This window comes from Mustelus asterias, chromosome 3, assembly GCF_964213995.1.
Source record: "Mustelus asterias chromosome 3, sMusAst1.hap1.1, whole genome shotgun sequence".
NCBI lineage: Eukaryota > Metazoa > Chordata > Chondrichthyes > Carcharhiniformes > Triakidae > Mustelus > Mustelus asterias.
In genome coordinates, this window is record NC_135803.1 from 130,065,819 (window position 1) to 130,090,881 (window position 25,063).

Consider the following 25,063-nt stretch of genomic DNA (forward strand, 5'->3'; position numbering starts at 1 on the left):
ATGTAGCCGCAGCATTTATATGTCAATGGTAACCCCCAGGATGCTTGATAGTGGGGAAAACAGCGACTGTAATGCTATTGAATTTCAAGGAGAGCCAGTTAGATGTTCTCTTGTTGGATCTGGTACTTGTGTGGTGTGAATGTTACTTGTCTGAATATTGTCCAGGTCTTGCTGCATATGGACGGGGACTGTTTCATTAAGTCGAGAATGGTGCTGAACATTGTGCAATTATGAGTGAAAATCTCTACTTTTGACCCATTGATGAAGCAGGTGAAGATGGTTAGGCGTAGTGAGCAGGTCATTGTTGTGTAAGTGCCGCTTAATAGTGCTGTCGACAACACCTTCCATTACTTTGCTGATAATTGAGAGTAGATTAATGGGGCGGTAATTGGACAGGTTGGATTTGTCCTGCCTTTTTGTGGACAGGACATAGCTGGGCAATTTTCCACATGCAATGTTACCAAATGCAATATTGCTGTACTGCTAGAGGTGTTTGGCAAAATGGTTTTGTAGCCAAAATGATATCCCATAATAAATATAATGATAATTAATGTATTGATTTTCCACGCCTTAGTCTACGTTGGCACTAGACTAGCTTGTCACTTATTAAAACGGACTGTTGCTGATGTTAACTGGCTGTTTGGATTATAAGAAGTCTCACAACACCAGGTTAAAGTCCAACAGGTTTATTTGGTAGCAAAAGCCACTAGCTTTCGGAGCGCTGCTCCTTCGTCAGGGAAGTGGGAGTTCTGTTCACAAACAGGGCATATAAAAACACAAACTCAATTTACAAAATAATGGTTGGAATGCGAGTCTTTACAGGTAATCAAGTCTTAAAGGTACAGACAATGTGAGTGGAGAGAGGCTTAAGCACAGGTTAAAGAGATGTGTATTGTCTCCAGACAGGACAGTGAGTGAGATTTTGCAAGCCCAGGCAAGTCGTGGGGGTTACAGATAACGTGACATGAACCCAAGATCCCAGTTGAGGTCGTCCTCATGTGTGCAGAACTTGGCTATCAGTCTCTGCTCAGTGACTCTGTGCTGTCGTGTGTCGTGAAGGCCGCCTTGGAGAACACTTACCCAAAGATCAGAGGCCGAATGCCCGTGACCGCTGAAGTGTTCCCCAACAGGAAGAGAACACTCTTGCCTGGTGATTGTCGAGCGGTGTTCATTCATCCGTTGTCGTAGCGTCTGCATGGTCTCCCCAATGTACCATGCCTCGGGACATCCTTTCCTGCAGCATATCAGGTAGACAACGTTGGCCGAGTTGCAAGAGTATGTACCGTGTACCTGGTGGATGGTGTTCCCATGTGAGATGATGGCATCCGTGTCGATGATCCGGCACGTCTTGCAGAGGTTGCTGTGGCAGGATTGTGTGCTGTTGTGGTCACTGTTCTCCTGAAGGCTGGGTAGTTTGCTGCGGACAATGGTCTGGTTGAGGTTGTGCAGTTGTTTGAAAGCAAGAGGTGGGGGTGTGGGGATGGCCTTGGCAAGATGTTCGTGTTCATCAATGACATGCTGAAGGCTCCGGAGAAGATGTCGTAGCTTCTCCGCTCCGGGGAAGTAGTGGACGACGAAGGGTACTCTGTCCGCCGTGTCCCATGTTTGTCTTCCGAGGAGATCGGTGCGGTTTTTCGCTGTGGCGCGTCGGAACTGTCAATCGATGGCCAACGCGCCACAGCGAAAAACAGCACCGACCTCCTCAGAAGACAAACACAGGATACGGCGGACAGAGTGCCCTTCGCCATCCAGTACTTTCCCGGAGCAGAGAAGCTACGACATCTTCTCCGGAGCCTTCAACATGTCATTGCTGAAGACGAACATCTCGCCAAGGCCATTCCCACATCCCCACTTCTTGCCTTCAAACAACCGCACAACCTCAACCAGACCATTGTCCGCAGCAAACTACCCAGCCTTCAGGAGAACAGTGACCACGACAGCACACAACCCTGCTACAGCAACCTCTGCAAGACGTGCCGGATCATCGACACGGATGCCATCATCTGACGTGAGAACACCATCCACCAGGTATACAGTACATACTCTTGCAACTCGACCAACATTGTCTACCTGATACGCTGCAGGAAAGGATGTCTCGAGGCATGGTACATTGGGGAGCTCATGCAGACGCTATGACAACGGATGCATGAACACCGCTCGACAATCACCAGGCAAGAGTGTTCTCTTCCTGTTGGGGAATACTTCAGCAGTCACGGGCATTCAGCCTCTGATCTTCGGGTAAGCGTTCTCCAAGGCGGCCTTCACGACACACGACGGCGCAGAGTCGCTGAGCAGAGACTGATAGCCAAGTTCCGCACACATGAGGACGACCTCAACCGGGATCTTGGGTTCATGTCACCCTATCTGTAACCCCCATGACTTGCCTGGGCTTGCAAAATCTCACTAACTGTCCTGGCTGGAGACAATACACATCTCTTTAACCTGTGCTTAAGCCTCTCTCCACTCACATTGTCTGTACCTTTAAGGCTTGATTGCCTGTAACGACTCGCATTCCAACCATTCCAAGCGGCACGGTAGCGCAGTGGTTACCACTGCTGCTTCACAGCAAGAAGCCACACAAGCTTTCGGAGCTCCAAGCCCCTTCTTCAGGTGAGTCACTCACCTGAAGAAGGGGCTTGGAGTTCCGAAAGCTTGTGTGGCTTTTGCTACCAAATAAACCTGTTGGACTTTAACCTGGTGGTGTTAAACTTCTTACTGTGTTTACCCCAGTCCAACGGCGGCATCTCCGCTTCACAGCTCCAGGGACCTGGGTTCGATTCCCAGCTTGGGTCACTGTCTGTATGGAGTTTGCACATTCTCCTCGTGTCTGCGTGGGTTTCCTCCGGGTGCTCCGGTTTCCTCCCACAGTCCAAAGATGCGCGGGTTAGGTTGATTGGCCATGCTAAAATTGCCCCTTAGTGTTCTGAGATGCGTAGGTTAGAGGGGTTAGTGGGTAAATATGTAGGGATATTGGGGTAGGGCCTGGGTGGGATTGTGGTCGGTGCAGACTCGATGGGCCCAATGGCCTCTTTCTGCACTGTAGGGTTTCTATGATTATTTTGTAAATTGAGTTTGTGTCTTTATATGCCCTGTTTGTGAACAGAACTCCCACTTACCTGAAGAAGGAGCAGCGCTCTGAAAGCTAGTGGCTTTTCCTACCAAATAAACCTGTTGGACTTTAACTTCTTACTGTGTTTACCCCAGTCCAATGCCGGCATCTCCACATCATGTTTGGATTGTGACAATTGGTCTGTTTAGTGTGTAATGTGTCCTCTGTTCCACCAGATGGCAGTAATATAGTACCACAGCATTCCATGTGGGATTTTAAAATGTGCTTTTGGGAAGTGGATAAAGAACAGATCCATAAGAAGAGTTAACAACATGGTAATCCTCCTGGGACCTAGGAGGCATTTTAAATAATAGGAGAAATCATTTATCTTGTTTTTGAAAATATTTTAAATAAAACTAAACTGATAGAATTGACATCAGTTAAAATCTCTGCCAACATATGTATAGAATATTCCTGATATTAGTTAACCCAGGGGGTATGGAACCTATTTACATTATAAATGCCAATGACAAGCATCTTATGATGAACTACAATTAACTTCTAATGATTTATCATTTGGCAAGAACATTTCAATGCGTCCTGACATTTATAGTCTTTATTGTGACTACTAGTCATTCAAATGTCAAAGAAATTGATTTAATTTGCTTTCAGAACTTAAAAAAATAGGTCTAATGACTGGTGAGATTGAGTTCATTTGCAAAAAGATAATTGCAGTTGTTGCAGGGCTCTGTCAAGTGACAGCCTGCATGTCCCTCTATCTGTTCTGGAATAATTAATAGATATTTTATGTTTTACATCAGTACAAACAACTCTGATTTATTTTGAAAGTTTGTGGGTTGTTTGTAACTAGTGCGGGTCTACTAATATATAGAGTAGCATGGAAGCGACATACGGCTGTTAATCTAACTAAACTATCAAAGCTGGCTGTTACATTAGAACAAATCACATTGTTATTAACTATTTTGGTATTTTCCTTCTTTGATTCCTGGGAAAAAAAAGCAAAAGGTTTTATATTCAGCAGACACTCATGTTTTGGTGTAGCTTTCATGTACCATGCATTTTATATTTTATTAAATATTTACTATAACCTTTTCCCTTCTGTTCAGAGAATATAATATGACAGTAACAATAAAAATACACATTTCATACTTGGCACTGCCACTGAGACAAGTTGCTTATTGAAGATATTTATGATACACCAATCAGATGGGGGGGGAGGGGGTGCAATTTCTACCTGAGTTCTCCTGACAAAACATAAATGGAAGAACCACAAAAACCCCAGAAAAACAGTGCAAACACTCTTTGTGTTATTTTCCAGTGTTTCCACTGTTCTTTGCCCAAGGTTATAGCAGACGATTGGGAGAAACCTCTATAAAAATTCAAATTGGATTGGGATTTTATTAGTGAGAAAGTAAATAAGCAGTGAATCAAGGGACCGTTGCAATGATAATCCTTTAACCCCTTTCATGCAGCTAACGTGCTACTAAATCAGTACAAATTATGCTGTTCGATGTTTTCACCGTACTGCGCACAATTGTTTTTCAAAAATTACAGAAACTATTATTTTTCCCTATTTTCTCTCGTTTCCATTCCTGTCAACAGCATTGTAAAAAAAAACAGGATATTTTTAGTATCAATTGTAGGTTTCTCCACCTGATCCAGAGCAACACATGTGACTATGGTGAAGGAATGTGAGCTCCATGTACATTATTGTGAAATGTGGAAGAATTTCGTAACTTAATGGGGGAATGCAGAGAATTGAGGGGGAGTTCCAAAATGGCTTTAACGCTGGCAGGTTTTTACAGCTCGATTGTCCCTGTCAATGATAATAATGGGGGGGTTCCCGCAATGAACCATTGGGCAAATGGTCCCTGCGAGCAGTGCTGAGTTCCCGCTGGAGATTCATGCTGTCGTGAAGACAATTTCTGGGCTTCCCACCGTATTCCTCCCCCGCACCCGCCATCAATTTATTGGTGGCACACGGTAGCACAGTGGTTAGCACTGCTGCCTCAAAACGCCGAGGACCCAGGGGTCAATTCCGGCCTCGGGTCACTGTCTGTGTGGAGTTTGCACATTCTCCCCGTCTCTGCGTGGGTTTCTCCGGGTGCTCCGGTTTCCTCCCACACTCCAAAGATGTGTGGGTTAGGTGGATTGGCCATACTAAATTGCCCCCTAGTGTCAGGAGACTAGCTAGGGTAAATGCATGGGTTATGGGGTTAGGGTCTGGGTGGGATTGTGGTCAGTGCACACTGATGGGTCGAATGGCCTCCTTCTGCACTGTAGGATTCTATGATCAAACCCACCCGACAGGGGCTTTATACAAAGGTTTGCAAAGAATGTAGAAGGTGAAACAGTTTGTGTGAAATAAGCAAGATTCTGCTAATGACATGATGGGAAAGAGAATGTTTTTAAAAAGATTTTTCATCAGCTAAACAATGCAGTCCCAAATCACACCAACTCACTAAAAGAAAACAGCAGAGTACAAGGCAGAACAAGCATCTTATTGAACATGACCAGAAAAGAGAGAGACCTTCCAAGGTCTTAGAGTTGGAAATGTGGGAGGTCTACAAAGCTCAGTAAATAAATAACATAGAAATCATATTTCAGATTTGCTACATCAATGTGTCTATGCATATTACTTATGCTTAGATATATAGTTCCGCATAAAATGAAAATACAGCATCCAAATATATTATTATACTATATACTCAATACTTATGTTTTAGACATCCTCCAATAGCTTCTCATATAGTTGACTTGATGACATTTCCTCTAAGCGGACCATGACTGCTAAATGAGTAGTGCGTGTATTTTTGGTGCTATAGGTGCAGTTTTGGTATTGAAATTACAGATACGGTGCTTGAATGCACATTTCGGGTGTGAGCTCTGCCAGATTCCACCTTGGGAAGAGCATTGCCTGGACTCAGGGAGCATGTGGCTGAAGAATGCAAAATAGGCTGATCATTATATCAATCGGCATGTAATACTGATTTAATGCCATTGACATTTTGGAGTTCACCCCTCCAGCTAGCAACCTCTCTTAACCTTGCACAGCGTAACATGCAATCAACAGCATGAGGGGTCCTACCAGAGCTATTTTAAGGGACCACTAACTGCTTATAAATTAGTTGCTGATTGATTTCTATTGGCTTTTGCTGTGTTTGTAGAAGTGTTTGCTGGTTTGTATATACTTGTTCAAAGTTGCTGAAGTTGACAGGGAATGGTGTAGCAGGTGGTGAAAGACTTGACCCTGACTTCAGCTCTGCCGGTATTTTATGACCTCACTCGGGCGAGGCTTGTAAAATCCCACCCGAGGCCAATGCAGAATTCCGTTCTGCGAGCCTTGCCCCACCCCACTGTGAAATTCCTGGTCACTGCTTCTGCACAGACCAATTGCTCCCAGATATAGGTGCAGTAGTTTGTATCCCCCTTTGTCATGATGTGGAGATGCCGGCGTTGGACTGGGGTAAACACAGTAAGAGTTTTAACAACACCAGGTTAAAGTCCAACAGGTTTATTTGGTAGCAAATGCCATTAGCTTTCGGAGCGCTGCTCCTTCGTCAGATAGAGTGGATATCTGCTTCCCCTTTGTGTACAGGGAGAAAAGGTAAAGGCAATACATTGGAGGACAAGCTGCTGGGAGAGGGAGAGGGAAGCGAGAGGGAAGGGCTCCCAGCAGAAGGCGATTACCACCCAAGATCTTCAGGGAGCCACTCTCTTACCTCCATCTCATTTAGATGTAGTGGCCGGAATTTTACCGCCTCACCTACCCCAGAATCGGGGTGGGCGAGGCTGGCAGAACGGCACTCTCCATTGGCCTGGGGCGGGATCTTACGAGCCTCGGGCGGGTGAGATGGTAAAATTCCGGCGAGTGTATCAGACGTCTCTGCTCACTGAAATCTGTTACCTGTTGCAGTCACAACAACAGCCACAGAGCAGAGCGAAGACAGCATTGCCAGTGGCTGTGAAGGTAACTGTGGCTATGGACATAAATGCACCAGGTTCTTTCCAGGCTGCAGCAAGCAATATCTGCAAAATCCCCCAGTTTGTTGTCCAGCGTTGCCTAAGGGAGGTCACTTTGGTGTATGCAAAGACAGCTCTCTTGCTAGGGAGCAGCAAGCAGAGTGAGCATGTGGCTTTGTGAGGAGTGCCGGCTTCCTCGATGCAGAATGCCGCTTACTACATCGCTTTGCAGGTATCACAGGTCAATTTTGAGATCTACCACGACGGAAGGATAACCACTCCCTTAACCTCTAACTGGTATGTGGCCATACTCAGCACATCACACAGGACAATGTCTAGCATCCTGGCAACGGTCTTGATGGCTTCATTCTGTGGCAGTCCACTGTACTATATGTGCTTGAGCCACCACAACAGATCAGGGGTAACTTCTAGGTAACAAGGGATGTCCGTGCACATGGCTTATGAGTCTAGTGTGCAGCCTGAGTATATGGAGCAGAATGCATACATTGATAGCCACACTGCCATACAAAGTATGAATGAGCTGATCATTGAGGCTTCTTCATCCTGGAGAACACTGGAGAAGCCCTACAGTAAGCTGCAGAGCACATATTACAATTCATGGTGGTTTTCTGCATGCTGCATAATCTTGCTGCATGAGGGGACAGCTCTTATCATTAGGTGAACAGCAAACAGGGGGAGCAGAAGGAAGAAGCAGAAGAGGACATGAAGGAGGGGGAGGAGAAAGGGATGAGGCCGCTAACATATTTGCATTCTGGGCATGATTAAATCATCGAACTACAGTAACAGTAAACACAACTTCAATTCCGCACCTTACCTTCCATCTGTTACAGATCATCACAGTGTCCACTTCACCACAATAATGAAATTGCCTGGTTCCTAATCATTACTAAAATACTGAGCCATGGCTACAGGAGAATCAGACTGAGAGTTAAATATTTCAGGGTGTAATATATTTAGGAAAGATGGAGAAGGGAAAAGAGGAGATGGGGCAACATTACTTGGTCAGAGCAGGAGCCATCCCAAGCTGTGATGCATCTGGAAAGGATGCTTTCTATGGTGCATCTGTAAAAATTAATGACAGCCCTAGCCCTAGCTGCTATGGCTCTCATCAACTTTGTAAGAGTTTTAACAACACCAGGTTAAAGTCCAACAGGTTTATTTGGTAGCAAATGCCATTAGCTTTCGGAGCACTGCTCCTTCGTCAGATGGAGTGGAAATCGGCACCTGTTGGACTTTAACCTGGTATTAAAACTCTTACTGTGCTTACCCCAGTCCAACGCCGGCATCTCCACATCATGACTCTCATCAACTTTTACAGATGCACCATGGAAATATTCATTCCAGATGTATCACAGCTTGGTATGGCTCCTGTTCTGAACAAGACTGCAAGAAACTACAAAGGGTTTTGAATGCAGCCCAGTCCATCAAACCAGCTTTCAATCCATTGACTCCATCTACACTTTCCACTGCCTCAGAAAAGCAGCCAGCTTAATCAAGGACCTCACGCACCCCGGATATACTCTCTTCCACCTTCTTCCGTCGGGAAAAAGATACAAAAGTCTGAGGTCATGTACCAACTGACTCAAGAACAGCTTCTTCCCTGCTGCCTTTTGAATGGACCTACAATACATTAAGCTGATCTTTCACTACACCCAATCTGTGACTGTAACATTATATTCTGCACTCTCCCCTTTCCTTCTCCCCTATGTACTCTATGAATGGTATGTTTTATCTGTATAGCGTACAAGAAACAATATTTTTCACTGTATACTAATGCATGTGACAATAATAAATCAAATCAAATCAAATCAGGATGAGAGGAAGAAACATTGTATTGTTACAATAGACAGCAGTTGTTGGGAAGGCAGCTATTGATATCTCCTTTGCTGCCTAATGGGCAAATACGTAAATCCTCTGGGTAAATGACAGAATTGGGAAGGTGAAAGTGCCGGATATGGCTTGCAAAGTTGAAACAGGAATGTTAGTCAGGTTTCATACCTTGGCACACCTGGCAAGGTCTGTATATTTCCTGTACTGCAACTTGGTTATATGGTTTATGGAGGTGGCATTAACATAGAACTATGAATGTAAAATTTGATGGTAAACTTACTTCTTCAATCCTGTACCTGGAATGTTAAGAGTGAATACAAGCACATTATGTTCCAATTGTCCATTGGAATGTAAAGATTATCTTATACTAGTTTTCAAATGTAAACTTTTCCAATTGCTGACAGCTAATTTATTCCAAGCATACAATGTGATAATGTGGTCAAACACAAACACCCATGTAGGTCATACACTACATGGTATTTTGGATTCACTAGAACCAACATTTTAATTATTTGGATTTTTGAAGTATTACACAGTACCACAACTGAAGTAAACTTTGATAATGTCTGACTGACTTCAAAAGAAAAAAAGTGCCGGCTCCAGCTAGACCAGACTGAATTATCTTCCACTGCATTGAGTCATGCCCACTCCTGTTTCCTCTTCCAGGTCACTTTTATTTTCCACACAATGAACACTTAAAACATTGATAAGCAGAAACAACTTGCAATTATGTGGCGTCTTTAATGTGGTAAAGGGTCGTAAGGTGCTTCACAGGAGTATTATCAAACAAATTTGACAGCGCCACATAGAGATATTAGGGCAGAAGATGAAAAACTTGACCAAAGAGATAGGTTTTAAGAAACATCTTAAAAGGGGAAAGATAGAGGAGGAATTCCATAGCAGCTGAAGGCACAGTTGCCAGTGATGGAGTGATTAAAATCAGTGGTGCGCAAGAAGCCACATTTAGAGAAATGCTAAGATACCCATATCTCAGGGTAGGAGAGCTAAAGGAGATAAGACATAAGATATAGGAGCAGAATTAGGCCACTTGGCCCATTGAGTCTGCTCTGCCGTTTGATCATGGTTCATACGTTTCTCAACTTCATTCTTCCGTCTTTTCCCCAGGACTTTTGATTCCCTTACCAATCAACAACCAATCCATCTCTATCTTAAATACAATCAATGACTTGGCCTCCACAGTCCTCAGTGGCAAAGAGTTCCACAGATTCAATATCTCTGGTTGAAGAAATTCCTCCTCATCTCGGTTCTAAAGGGTCATCCATTTACTCTGAGGTTGTGCCCTCCGATCCTAGTCTCTCCTACTAATGGAAACATCTTCTCCACATCCACTCTATCCAGGCCTTTCAGTATTCTGTAAGTTTCAATAAGATCCCTCCTCATCCTTCTAAACTTCATCGAGTACAGTGCCAAAGTCCTCAAACTCTCCTCATACACCAAGCCTTTCACCCCCGGGATCATTCTCAGGAACTTCCTTTGCACCCTCTCCAAGGCCATCCTTCCTTAGATAGTGGGCCCAAAATTGCTCACAATATTCCAAATGTGGTCTGACCAGAGCCTTATAAAGCCTCAGCAATACACCTTTGCTTTGGTTTAATGGTCCTCTTGAAATGAATTACAGAGATTACAGAAATTGGCTTCTGAGAGTACTCATTACTTGTCTCTGTACCTTTTTATACAAGCATTATATTGCAAAGTCTCTCTCAAATCTAAGCTCTAGACTTCCAGAGTTGTAAATACTGATGGTATTTCCAGAAAATAAGGAAGGAGCGAGGACTGTGGGAGTAAGTTTTCACCATCAAACCTGGTCAGTAATCGGGTGGAGAAATTACCTGCCCATTCAGATCAATTCTGCAATGGATGGATTGTAGACACAAAATTAATATCAATTTGGACAATTGAGTTGAGATCACAGATTCTGAGTTGCTCAGTTGATTTTTGGGTCTCCATCTTGGGTTGGAAGTCATCTTCAGATTAATATCAGGGCCAAAGAGGCTACTCAAGTAATCTGCAGGCGAGCTTTTCCTCCATGTCACTGACGTTAATTAAGCAGGATCACAATGCAGAATGATAAGTGGATACTAAAGGTTACCATTATATCACCATGCAACTTTCCCTCCCCCATGCCTGTGAGAACAACTGCTGGTCTCTACTTCTATGCCTGCTGTGCTTATGAGGAGAGTGGGAGGGATGAAAGAGGGGATGGGTCTGGGCCCCTGAAAGACTTCCCGCCCATCTGCCCTATTTACACGTGGTTGCTGGAAGCACTGTGGGCAGCATAGCATTTATCGCTGGGAACCAGAGGTATTGGTTCACAGGTTCCTCTGTGGATGAAGAGGATCTTGTCGTGGTCTACCCTCCCTTAGGTTGGCCTGTAACACAAAGTTCTGACCTTTGGCAAGACATTAGCGGGGTAGCTGCTCCGATCTTCAGAAACATCTATCTCTTTTTATCACTCACCATCACTTGCACAATCCCTTCCAAACCCCAGCACAGAGTTTGGCATCCTGGTTGGTTAGGTAGTGAGTTAGAGGAGTCTACATTTGGTGAAGCACTCAGCACAAATAAAGGAACAGGTAATCATAGCAAGAATGGTTTAGGCCCAGGCGGGTGGTTAAGGTCATTTCCCAGTTCTGCCGGACAGGATAGCGATGCTGGTCTGAGCAATCCAGCCTTTAAAAGAAAGCCTCACACAAACAGAAAGAAAGCAACTTAAACTCCATCATGTTTGATGTGAGTATTTAATAACAACAATTAAATTGCTCCATTGGAAATGCTTATATGACAGAATAAGTTGCAGGCCTACAGAAGGCAGTGGTATAATCAGACAAAGTCAGCATGGATTTACAAAAGGGAAATCATGCTTGACGAATCTATTGGAAGTTTTTGCGGATGTAACTGGTAGAGTTGACCGAGGAGAACCAATGGATGTGGTTTATTTAGACTTTCAGAAGGCTTTCGACAAGGTCTCACATAACCGACTACTATGTAAAGTTAAAGCGCATGGGATTGCAAGTAATGTCTTGAGATGGATAGAAAGCTGGTTAGCAAATAGGAAGCAAAGAGTTGGCATAAATGGGTCTTTTTCTGATTGGCAGTCAGTGACTAGTGGGATTCCGCAGTCATCTGTGCTAGGACCCTAACTGTTCACATTATGTATTAATGATTTGGAAGAGGGAACTAAATGTATTATCTCCAAATTTACAGATGATACAAAGTTGGGTGGGTAGGTGAGCTATGGAGGATGTAGAGATGCTTCAGCGTGATTTGGACAGGCTGAGTGTGTGGGCATCTGCATGGCAGATGCAGTATAATGTGGATAAATGTGAGGTTATCCATTTTGGTAACAATAATAGGAAGACAGATTATTACTTGAATGGGTGTAAATTGAGAGAGGTGGATACTCAGTGAGACCTTAGAGTCCTCGTGCATCAGTCACTGAAAGTAAGCATGCAGGTACAGCAGGCAGTAAAGAAGGCAAATGCTATGTTGGCTTTCATAACGAGAGGATTCGAGTATAGGGATGGGGATGTTTTGCTGCAATTGTATAGGGCTTTGGTGAGGCCACATCTGGAGTATTGTGTGTAGTTTTGATGTCCTTATCTGTGGAAGGATGTCCTTGCTATAGAGGGAGTATAGCGAAGGTTTACCAGGCTGATTCCTGAGATGGCAGGTCTGTCATATGAGGAGCGACTAAGTCGGTTAGGATTATATAAATTAGAGTTTAGAAGAGTGAGAGGGGATCTCATAGAAACTTATAAAATTCTAACAGGTTTAGACAGGGTAGATTCAGAAAGAATGTTCCCGATGGTGGGGGAGTCCAGAATTAGGGGTCATAATTTGATGATAAGGGGTAAACCTTTTAGAACTGAGGGGAGGAGTAATTTCTTCACCCAGAGGGTGGTGAATGTGTGGAATTCACTACCACAGAATGTAGTTGAGACCAAAACCTTGTCTGATTTCAAGAAAAAGTTAGATATAGTTCTTGGGGCTAAAGGGATCAAGGAATACGGGAGGAAGGGGGGATCAGGACATTGAATTTGATGATCAATCATGATCACGATGAATGGTAGAGCAGGTTTGAAGAGCCAAATGGCCTACTCCTGCTTCTAGTTTCTATGTTCCTATATCCCTGAAGGTAACATTCACATTGTGATCTGTCTGATATAAAATTATTCTAATTGAAGTTCTTGCTTTAGGTTTTGAAGTTCCACCCCATCTAGTATAATTTGTTAAGTTATTATTTCATACATTTCTCATTGGGAGTGAGAGTTATGTAATTTTCTAGGTGACAAATTTCATATAACCTGAGGGATGTTGCAAGCTCTGGATATCGTGGGCTGTGATCCGAATTTCTCTGCTGCCATTTATTTAATACATTGATTGATTGGAATTGGATGAGATCTATACTGCAGCATATGCATTTCAGAAAGAAGGGAATGTGAAAATGTTGTAATTAGTCACCAGTGTCCAAATACATTCTCCTCCAAAGCTTCGCTGATTAATGATACTAAATTATTGCAGTTATTTACATCATAATTTGTGAGGAGAGTTTCCAATTTTGGGTGATGATTTTCATTGTAGTGTTTAATGAAAAATTATCAAGAAGCAATGTGAAAATATAAGTGCTCTAATGATAGAATCATTCTCTCACAATTACAAATACATTTGTCTCAGGCCTTGTGTTGAATGGACATTATTGTTGAATTCTGTGTGCACCTGTTATCATGTGCAGTTGTAAAATTCTGTATGCTGCACCCAACATGTTGAACATATCCATCTCAGCTTCCCCCTGAGAACTACCCAAATTCCTTTCAAGCTGCTCCAGTACAGCTGCAACCCTGGCATCTACGCAAGGATGTGGAAAGCTGCCCAGGTATCTGTTGTCCCTAAAAGCAGGACAAATTCAGTCCAACCAATCACTGCTGCGTCAGCCTCTCAATCATCAGCAAACATTTGGAAGGTGCCATTGACAGGGCTATCAAGCAGCACTTACTCACCATTAACCTGTTCTCCAATTCCCAGTTTGTGTTTGACATTGAGCATCGGCTCCAAGTCTCATCACACACCAAGCTTCATAGAATCCCTACAGTGCAGAAGGAGGCTATTCGGCCCATTGAGTCAGGACCAACCACAATCCCCCCCAGGTCCTATTCCCGTAACCTTCGTATTTAACCTACTAATCCCCCTGACACTAAGGGGCAATCTAGCATGGTCAATCCACCTAACCCGCACATCTTTGGACTATGGGAGGAAACCGAAGCACCCGGAGGAAACCCATGCAGACACGGGGAGAACGTGCAAACTCCACACAGACAGGGACCTGAGGCTGGAATTGAACTAGGGTCCCTGGCGCTTGAGGCAGCAATGCTAACCATTGTGCCATCGTGCTGCCATTTTGATCCAAACTTGATCCAAATTTGAATTCCATAACTGAGGAAAGAGTGGCTGCCCTTGATATAAAGGCAGCATTTGAACTAGTGTAGCATCAAAGAGGCCTAGCAAAATTTAAGTCAATGGGAACAAGGTGGAAACCTCTCCGCCACTGACATATTAATGCTTTAATTATACCATCCTGCATGAAAAAGAACCCTTTATTTTCTTATTTATGATCAACATCACCCTGAATCTCTCAAATAGAGCATCACTGCTCCATCAATTTGTACCTGGTCAGGGAGGAGCTTCTATTTTGAACCCTAGTAACGTAAAATATATTTAGATAAATGAACCAGCTGACAAAAGAAAGAAACCAGTGGTCTACATAATGCACACAGACAACAGCAAATAATCACAATAGCGATGCTCACCAGTCACTCAAGAAGAGAATCCTCGTGAGGTTGAGGAAGAACTACAAGGTGAGGCACAGAGATTTGGGTAGGTGCTAGAGATGTGTTTCAGGAAGTCTTGTGGTGCAGCGGGTAGCATCCCTGCCTCTGACCAGAAGCTCCAGGTTCAAATCCCACCCCAAGACTTGATGGCCAAGGAAGGTGCGTTCATAATGCGGCCAAACAGGTTGAGTGTCAACCTGCAAAACCCTGCTAATGGTAGGCGGTAAGAGTGGGGGAGACCCTAGGGAGGAGCTTCTATTTTGAACCCTAGTAACGTAAAATATATTTAGATAAATGAACCAACTGACAAAAGAAAGAAACCAGTGGTCCACATAATGCACACAGACAACAGCAAATAATCACAATAGCGATGCTCACCAGTCACTCAAGAAGAGAATCCTAGTGAGGTTGAGGAAGAACTACAAAGCCATGCTTGATGCGGATTGGAACCCCTCAACTGATGAGCCTCTGGCGACTGACTAGTGGCCTGTCCCAGGAATACTTAGCTATGGAAACAGATGAAAATCTGCCTCAGTGCATCACCAAGTGTAGGAAGAGAATTGGAATTGGACTGGAGATGTGTAGGTGATGGGAATCCAGGAGTTGCAGGTCAGTGATCCAGCTATTGATTGGACATTAGCTGTTTTCCTGCTATTTTTGGGTACCAGCTCCCGGGTTTTATACTTTATTCAATTTCCTCCTTGTACAATGCAATGCTCTGTCTAACAATACAATAATTTTCTTTTGCCCGAAATATTTCCTTTCTCCTGCATAGTAGCTTCTTTAAGATCTCACAGACTTTTTTGTCCTGTCCTGTGAGTCTCTGTTCCCACAGCCCGTTTCGCTTCACCACGCGGGCGTTATTTTTTCAAAACTGTTTTGTAGCGCATCTGAGGTTTCTTTTCCTTGCCTTCAATCGTCTGTTCAACCTTAAATGCTGGGTGTTTTTCCCTCTAATCCAGTCGATTCTTTTTTTCTCCGACTCTTGTCGCCAGTTTCCTCTTTGTTCCGTATCGACCGGGAGTTACCACAAAGAGAAAAGTAATGAGGTGACACACTTGTGGGTTTCAGATAAAGACAATGCAGGTTTATTTAGGAGATGTTGCTTGTTCCTGGTCCAAGATGGAAGAAGCTTAAAAGCCCGCAAACTCCTCTGCTTCTGTCACTATCGATCACATGACGTTATACCAGCAGAGCTGCGACCACTTTAAATACATAACACTATCCCAACCCCTTCTTTCAACACAGAGCAGAGGATTGCTGTATAACTTTGATTCACCTTGGACAGATTCAAATTGGGTTTCCATATTCAGTAGTTTTGTGCCATTCAAATGTCAGATATATATATATATATATATATATATATATATATATATGATATGGATTTATAAATCTAATGAAAAGGACTAAAAGGAGAATAATTAATGACAATGACTGGATTTTTTTCACCCCCATTTGCGTCGGCTGGTTCAGCAAGGAGAGTGGAAAATATCTTGAGTAGTGCAAAGTTGCATTTTACATCAGCATGAACACGTGACATGATTGTCCCCTCCCCCCAGCAGTGACGAGGCACGGTTCCTGATGTTCATTATAATAAATTAACATATCATTATCACACCCCGACACCAAAATCACACAACCCCACCGTCAAAATCTCCATCCACGGTGGCATGACAGCAGAACAACTTGTCTCTGAAGGTGCGCACCTGGCGAGCAGAGCTGCCAGGGGAGCTCAGGTGAGTGCAGCACTCAGGCAGGAGAAAGTCATGCCTGGGCACCCTGGCACTGCCAGGACAGTGCCCTGGGGAAGGGATCCAGGGTTAACTGGTTTGCTCACTGAGCCCTGGGGTGGTCTTTAAACATGGCACCCTGACCGTTGCATTTCAAAGTTGCTGATGGGGTGGGCGAGTCAGAGGCTGACTTGCCAGCAATACATCATGGGACCTGATCCTTGAGGTTTTGTTTCAAAGTTCTGCACTATATGGCAGAGAACGCCACCAATGCCATTGGCAGCTTCAACTCTGCTTCTCCTGCCCACCTTTGGCTCTTGCCAATTTAGCAAGAATCTCGCCCAACGAGACATGAGAGAGATGTCTAGTTGCTGAAGTAAGATAGTGAATTGTAGACATTTTGCAAGGCTGTGGTTGGGCCTGGTTGGTGTAGCATGAGGAACACATATATTAAAATGATACATAAATGGCAAATATAATAAAACTATTGACATGAATATATATGGTTCTATGCTAAATGAAATTAAGCACAGTTATATCTAACTTCACTTTATACCGAGCCAGTGTCTATCTGTTCTAGTGACTCAGGTGGAAATGGAGGTATTAAAAATTGCCAACAGCAGTATTTTAATGTGGGTTAATAACAAATTGGTGGTTTATTTCACATTGTACTTGATTTGCTGTCAGTCCATTGTAGACTTATGCCATTGTATTTCACTGCACGATTCAAGAACAGAAATTTACCTCAAAATATTTATTATATTAATAGTAGACAGAGCAAAACCAAATATTATAAGGAAGGCCATATCTGGTCAATTAAATACATATTTATGCATATGCATATGTTCACAATAGCTTTGTCCATTTTTACATGCTTGGGAGTCATATACAATTATTTATTTCCTGTCCCATTTAAAGTTGTACACATAAATTCACAAAGAAGTTGAAAATAGATCTCATGGGAAAGCCATTACCTGTTTCAGAAGGATGAAGGCTTCAGTCAAAGCAAAGCCCAGCATTCCAATTCCTTTTGCATTCAGGGTATCAAGATGTTCTCTGAAATGCTGAGGGAGAAAAAATATGGGAGACAGAATAAGTCTTTTAAACACTGACAAAGTCTTGAACTATTGCATTCAAGTTGTTTTTTGAAGAGCCACGAACAGATACTTGCTCTGCTCATGATACCATTTAATTAATAAATAACTACACATTAACATGTGGACTTATTCTGAAACTGTGATGCAAGATGCCTCATTACTGAGTGAGTTGCCATTCACAACCATGCCAAGGAGCTGTATCATGAATGCTTGCCGATCCCCTTAGAAAACAAGTTATTTTTGTAGGCAGGGGAATGGCCATCAATAATAGTGAGCGGGAGGAAACATTGTTCCCAATTACAAAGCAAACTGCTAGACATCTGTGGCAAGCTTCCATCTGGGAAATTATATGATGGGAATGGGTTTTAAAAGGAAGGAGAAGTGGGGGGCGGGGAGGGACACAATTCTAAGAATCTAATAGCGAATAACGTTACAAAAATTATATTGTGTTAGCATTTCAGTTTCGTAATCAAAATATAGTTTTGTGAGGTGAAGCTGCCACTGTTCTTCCTGCCTAAGAGGAAAATCAGATGTTGGGAGGGCCACAAATATTTTATTGAGGGACAAGTGCTTCTGCCAAGCAAGGCTTCCAACTGTATTCTCTTCAACACCCTACACTCGTGTTACCTTGTGCCGTTTGTGTATTATAACCAATACACAATATACTTTTCTAATTCATAGTGAGTCAGTTTTTGGGATCGAGGTATTTTGTGTTAGCACAAATGTGTCATTATGTGTGCCCATAATTGCAGCATTTAATACTGCATAAATTCTAATATCCATATTTCAGAAATGTTGTCATAGCCAAGAGCCTGAAAGTCAGGATGGGATGTACTTTAAATGTTTATAAGATAGTAAACTCAATTATTACCATCTATTGCTGTGATTTGCCCAAAGGCAAAACAAATTTGGATTACCTAAATGTGTAAACATGAATGCTGATACAGAAAATTAGTATTTTTCATTTCAAAGCACTGTCATTTACTTTCAGTGGGCTACCATCCATCATTATAGTTTCCACTGGGAATCCTGCCATCACACTTCATTGCCCCCTGGAGCCAAACGTATTACGTTGAGCTGTTAAGGTTACTGGGTGTACTCAAGCTGAGATTTATTCACATTGCTGACAACACAATCACCCATAATGCAAGTAATGGGGAAATGGTATGTGGCCCTTTGAGAAATGTACAAAATTATGAAACATCTGGAGAAGTCCAGTCAGATTAATTGCAATGTCTGCCCTGTGAAAGTGTTCCAGGTCGTCAACCAAGAGCTGTATTGGTAGAAATTTAATAACGCACAGCGATTGAAAAGGACTTTATTTTACCCAAGAAAAAAACTGCTGACATCAGCAGCCTGAAAATGTGTATGGGTTGTATTTTAAATATTTATGATAAGATAGTAAACTCAATTATTGCCATCTATTGCCGCAATTTGCCCAAAGGCAAAACAAACCAGATTATTGGAATGAGTGAACAGCCAACGCTGATACAGGAAATTAGGGATTTTCCTTTCAAAACACTGTTTCTCCTAGCTAAAGTATTTTACTATTATATTTTTACTGCCCCACATACGTTTGGCATGCATGAAGTGTACAATTTCCAAAACTCAAAGCACAATTTAAGTAATAGAATACCATTCATCATTGTACACAGGCCAACACCGTGGGGTTAATTGTAGCTCCCTGCGTGTTTCAAATGAGCTGTTTCAGGGCGAGTGCCAAACATATTTACAGGTGCAGATTTCAGGTTTAGGATATAGCATTTGCTGCAAAAGATCACCGGGACTGGAAATTCAGGCAGCAGCAAGGAAAGACTCACTATTGACAAGTTAAGCATAGGGGCAGCAAGGTGGCACCGTGGTTAGCACTGCTGCCTCATAGCGCCAGGGATCTGGGTTTGATTCCGGCCTCAGGTGACTGTGTGGAGTTTACACATTCTCCACGTGTTTGCGTGAGTTTCCTCGGGTGCTCCGGCTTCCACCCACAGCCCAAAGATGTGTGGGTTAGGTAGATTGGCCATGTTAAAGTAACCCTAGTGTCAGGGGGATTAGCAGGGAAAATATGGGGGGGTTACCAGAATAGGGCCTGGGTGGGATTGTGGTCAGTGCATACTCGGTGGGACAAATGGCCTCCTTCTGCACTCTAGGGACTCTATGGTAGATGATTTCAAGAGGAAACTCCCCATGCTGTACGAGACAGTTGTCGTCACTGCACTCCTGTACTGCAGTGAGACCTGGACTGCATATTAGTGACATATGAGAGTGGCAGAGTGATTCCATCAGCATTGCCTTCACTGCATCCCCTGGACCCAATGGGAGGACTGTCGAACAAACAATAGAATCCCTCTGGAATCCAGCTTCATAAGCACTCAGGCAAAACTCCTGCAACATTAGCTTAGATGAACTGGATGTCCGGATGGCTGAAGAGCTTCTCCTTCACCAGGTCCTGTTTCTCAACTCTGAATATTGGTCTGAACTGGTCTTGTATACTTTAAAAAGGAACATCAGGAAAATGGGGAAATAAGAATACTGGTCCGAACTGTTTTTCCCTTCTGGGAAGAAAATGCTTCAAAAGACACTCTTGAATCTCTCTTTGAAGCACCGTAGCATTGACATTCATGGCTGGGAGGACCTTGTTGCCAATCATTCAAAATGGCAACACCTTGTCCATGAAACTGCATCATGTGTTGAGTCCCAATGCCTTAATGGGGAGGTAGAGCAGCAGCAGGGAAGGAAAGAAAAGGAAGCATGTGCTGCACTCCGCGGAGACCCCAATATCTCATGGGACATCCTGCCCCATGCGTTCAAGGATCTGTAGGTCAAGAATTGGCCTGTTGAGTCACATGAAGATCCCAACTCATAACCCCAAGTAGACGTCACCCTCAAGTGGAGGGGCAGCCGATGACGCTCCTGGTTCCATAATAAGGCAATTTTTAAATAAATCTGCAGTCAGATGGGGTCAGCAGGGTAGAACATAAGAATATATAAAATAGGAACAGGAGTGGGCTACATGGCTCCCTGAGCCTGGCTGGCAAGCCATTTATAATGCTTAATTTGGGGGCACCTGCCATATAGAAAAAGTGCAGATAAAAGCAAAATACTGCAGATGCTGGAATCTGAAACAAAAACAGAAAATGCTGGAAAATCTCAGCAGGTCTAACAGCATCTGTGGGGAGAGAATAAAGCCAACATATCGAGCTCTGATGAAGGGTCATCCAGACTCGAAACGTTGGCCCTATTCTCTCCCCACAGATGCTGTCAGACCTGCTGAGATTTTGCAGCATTTTCTGTTTTTGTGTAGAAAAATTGCAGTATCTTCTCATGTTGTTAATGTTTACCTGAGGAACATTAGGGCAGAGTGTGGCATGATTTTGTCCGAAGATATCAGTTATCATTCCAATTTTCTTTACTATCTGATGTCTGCTCATCTGATTTTCAGGAAGGATCTTGAGGTAGATGGCCATCAGAAGCAGGTTAAAATCTCTATTTTTAACATTATGTGAAAATCATGATGAAGTTAAGCATTTAAAACCTCAGTGTTATTTTCATTTCTACTCACATTCCTACTGCCAGATCCTGAAACCAGTCACAAACCATGGGCAGTATAAATTTCCAGCAGTATTTAAAGGGATACTTCGCTGCAAGAGGGATTGCTGGAACTAGACCTGGAACTCATCCTTCCTGCAATTGCTTATGCGTTCACAGTCTTAAAGCTTTCCAGTAATTGATGATCTTCTATTGCTGGGGCAGTATGAAACTTAATTCCCAAAGCTCCCAAACGTCTCCTTTAAGATGTTCCTTGAAGCAGTCTGGTCAAGAATTGGCCTGTTGAGTCACATGAAGACCCCAACTCATAACCCCAAGTAGACGTCACCCTCAAGTGGAGGGGCAGCCGATGACGCTCCTGGTTCCATAATAAGGTAATTTTTTTATAAATCTGCAGTCAGGAAACGGTCATCTTTAATTAGATAGCGGCCCTGGTGATGGCCTGTTAAATGGTCAGCAGCTGCAATATGCCATCCGACAGCCCCCACTGCTCAGCAAAGCAAGGTCGCCTCCAGCTTGCGGCTCTGCAGAGACGCAACAAAATTCAGTCCATTGTCTCGGATTGTTTTCTTTCTTTGTTGCTGTCCCTCTTTCCCTTTAACTTTCACTTCTGTTACTTCTGACTGCCAGAATACATAATTTATTTCCTGACATCTGAACTGCTCAATCTCTCCTTTTATCTTCATTTTATGGTATCTTTCTTCCTTGCTCACCTATTAGTTGATCAAATAGGGTCATTTTTCTGCAGCGCAAGACTTCTATAGCCAACAACCGTGGCTCATTTCTCTTTGTTTGATCGAAATCCGGCAGCTCTTCTGCCGTAACTTAATGCCTGACAGCCACTGAGAACATGTAGGTTTACAGGTACTATCCAATGGTTTATCATCAATATCACAAGACTTTTCTCATTGGATTGAATGCAGTCTGGGTCTTCGGTTAAGTACTGCAGAATAGTTTTGCACTGACAGGCACTGGACATTAAGAATTCTCTAGTATCCCAACCAAGTGACCAGTTTACTTGTGTGAACTTAGAACTTGAGTGTTGCCAGACTTCAGCATGAAAGACAATCTTTTGAGGATTCACTGAGATAACTAATAACGATAGCTATTCTCTTGCTCAGCCCAGGGATATTAATAGCAAACTCTGTGCTGCTGCAAGTGGACGGCACGGTGGCACAGTGATTAGCACTGCTGCCTCACAGCGCCAGGGACCCAGGTTCAATTCCCGGCTTGGATCACTGTCTGTGTGGAGTTTGCACATTCTCCCCGTGTCTGCGTGGGTTTCCTCCAGGTGCTCCGGTTTCCTCCCACAGTCCAAAGATGTGCGGGTTAGGCTGATTGGCCATGCTAAATTGCCCCTTAGTGTCAGGGGGACTAGCTAGGGTAGATGCATGGGGTTATGGGGATAGGGCCTGGGTGGGATTGTGGTCGGTGCAGACGCGATGAGCCGAATGGCCTCCTTCTGCACTGTAGGGTTTCTATGATAACTGTGCTCAGCTATCCAAGCAAAAACTCAGGATTGAGGGCTTGTACAGATTTCTCGTGCTCTGGAACTGGTTAAAGAGCACAGACCATGACACAAAGCTATGGATAAATAATTTGTTTACCGATTCGTATTTTAGTGTTTAGTGCTATTTTAAATCTTAAAAAGAAACAATTTGAAATAACTGTTAGCTAACCTGGCAGAGCAATTGGGTCTCGTCACATGTGCATCCTGAACCACGTGGGAACTCCGAACACTTTGTGTGTTCTGGAAAACCACAGGAAGTGCCGCCGCCAACGGTTCAGGATTGAGCTCTGAGTTTCTGAGTTTGAGGAGCAGCTGGCCATCACCACAAGGAAATGGAGAGTTTTTGGGGAGCACGCTTCAGGAGTTGGTCACCCTGAAGGTACAGAGAGTTCAGGAGGAGAGAAGTGGATGTCCACCAGGCAGACAATGAGGAACGGGCAGGCAGTACAGGAATGTTCTGAGACTGACAGAAATAAACCAGCATTCAGTGTTAAATACCAGTGAGTGTAATGGCACTTCAGGAGAGTGCAGTCAGAAACAAATTCACAGCACCATGGAGTAATTACTGCTGAGAGGAGCAGAAGGAAGTGTAGAATTGCTGTTTTTATAGGGAATTTGATCGTCGAGCCCTTCAGCCCATTGAGGTCCTTCGAACCCGATCGGCCGAAGGACCCCTTCTGCACTGTAGTATTCTGTGATTCTGTCTTCTGGATATACAATAGCTTTGGTAACCGTAGATGGGACTCCTAGATAGTGTGTTGCAACAGGGTAAAGGATATCACCGAACAGGTACAGGACATTCGCTGTGGGGAATAAGAGGGGGGAAGAGGCCAAACGTTGTGATCCATGTTGGAACCAATGACATTGGTAGGAAAAGGATTGAGGTCCAACAGTTTCAGGAGTGAAAAAATTAAAGAATAGAACTTCAAAGATCCTGTGAATGAACTCCAATGCCACATGCGAGTGAGTACAGGAACAGAAAATTAGTTCCACTCAATATGTGGCTGGAGAAGTGGTGCAGGAGAGAGAGCTCCAATTGCAACAACACTTCCCTACTTTTATACTCGGTTCCTCTTGTGTAACATAGAAACATAGGAAATAGAGAATAAACCCCAACATTTCATTTGTCTTCCTAATCACTTGCTATACCTACACTAACATTTTGTGATTCACCTACCAGGCTACCCAGATCCTTTGTACCGTAGAATTCTGCAGTCTCTCTCCATTTAAATAACACACTGCTTTCCTATTCTTCCTCCCAAAGTGCTCAAGTTCACATTTTTCCCACATTATACACCATCTGCCAAATATTTGCCCACTCACTATATCTACCTAAATCACTCTGTAGACACTTCTATGTCCTTTTCACAACTTAGTCTCACAGCTATCTTTGTGTCATCAGCAAATTTAGCTACCATACATTTTGGTTCTTTCATCTAAGTCATTGATTGTAAATAGTTGTGGCTCCAGCACTGATCACTGAAATTTCACTAAAGCAACCTGCCAGCCCCAAAATGACCCTTTTACCTCTACTCTCTGCTTTGTGTTAGCTAAGCAATCCTCTATCCATGCTAATATCTTATCCCCTACAAGATGCGCTCTTATTTTGTGTCATACCTTTTTATGTGGCCCTTATCAAAGGTCTTTTCAAAATGCAAGTACAACACATCTACAAGTTCCCCTTTATCCATGTTCTTCCACAAAGAACTATTATAAATTAGCGGCACGGCGGCACAGTGGTTAGTGCTGCTGCCTCACAGTGCCAGGGACCCGGTTTCGATTCCTGGTTTGGTCACTGTCTGTGTGGAGTTTGCACATTTTCCCCGTGTCTGCGTGGGTTTCCTCCAGATGCTCCAGTTTCCTCCCACAGTCCAAAGATGTGCAGGTTAGGTGAATTGGCCATGATAAATTCTCCCTCAGTGTACCCGAACAGGCGCCGGACTGTGGCAACTGACTTCATTGCAGTGTTAATGTAAGCATACTTGTGCCTAATAAATAAACTTCAACTTTTAAACTTACTTAAAAATTAGTCAAAAATTATTTCTCTTTCACAAAACCCTGCCTGATTTTATCAAGATTTTCTCAGTGCCCTGAATAACCTCCTTGATAATAGATTCTAGTATTTTCCTTATGACAGATGTTAGGCTATCTAGCCTGTAGTTTCCTGCTTGATGCCCCCAAGGGATGCTTTTACGATGTTAAAGATGGCAGGGTGACACAGTGGTTAGTTACCATACACTGCTGCCTCACCGCGCCAGGAACCCAGGTTCGATTCCCAGCTTGGGTCACTGTATGTGCACGTTCTCCCCGTTTCTGTGTGGGTTTCCTCTGGGTGCTCCGGTTTCCTCCCACAGAGCGAAAGACGTGCTGGTTAGGTGCATTGGCCATGCCAAATTCTCCCTCAGTGTACCCAAACAGGCGCCGGAGTGTGGCGACTAGGGGATTTTCAC

The 25,063-nt window shown here is 43.5% G+C and overlaps 1 protein-coding gene across 1 annotated transcript in view; it reads right to left on the bottom strand.

Annotated features, from left to right (window-relative positions):
* Positions 1-25,063, bottom strand: part of cacna2d3a (calcium channel, voltage-dependent, alpha 2/delta subunit 3a) — an 838,535-nt gene that overhangs the window by 380,203 nt on the left and 433,269 nt on the right. The window contains exon 10 of the mRNA XM_078210160.1: positions 17,435-17,524. Coding sequence (XP_078066286.1) covers positions 17,435-17,524 — 90 coding nt within the window. The remainder of the gene's footprint in view (positions 1-17,434; positions 17,525-25,063) is intronic.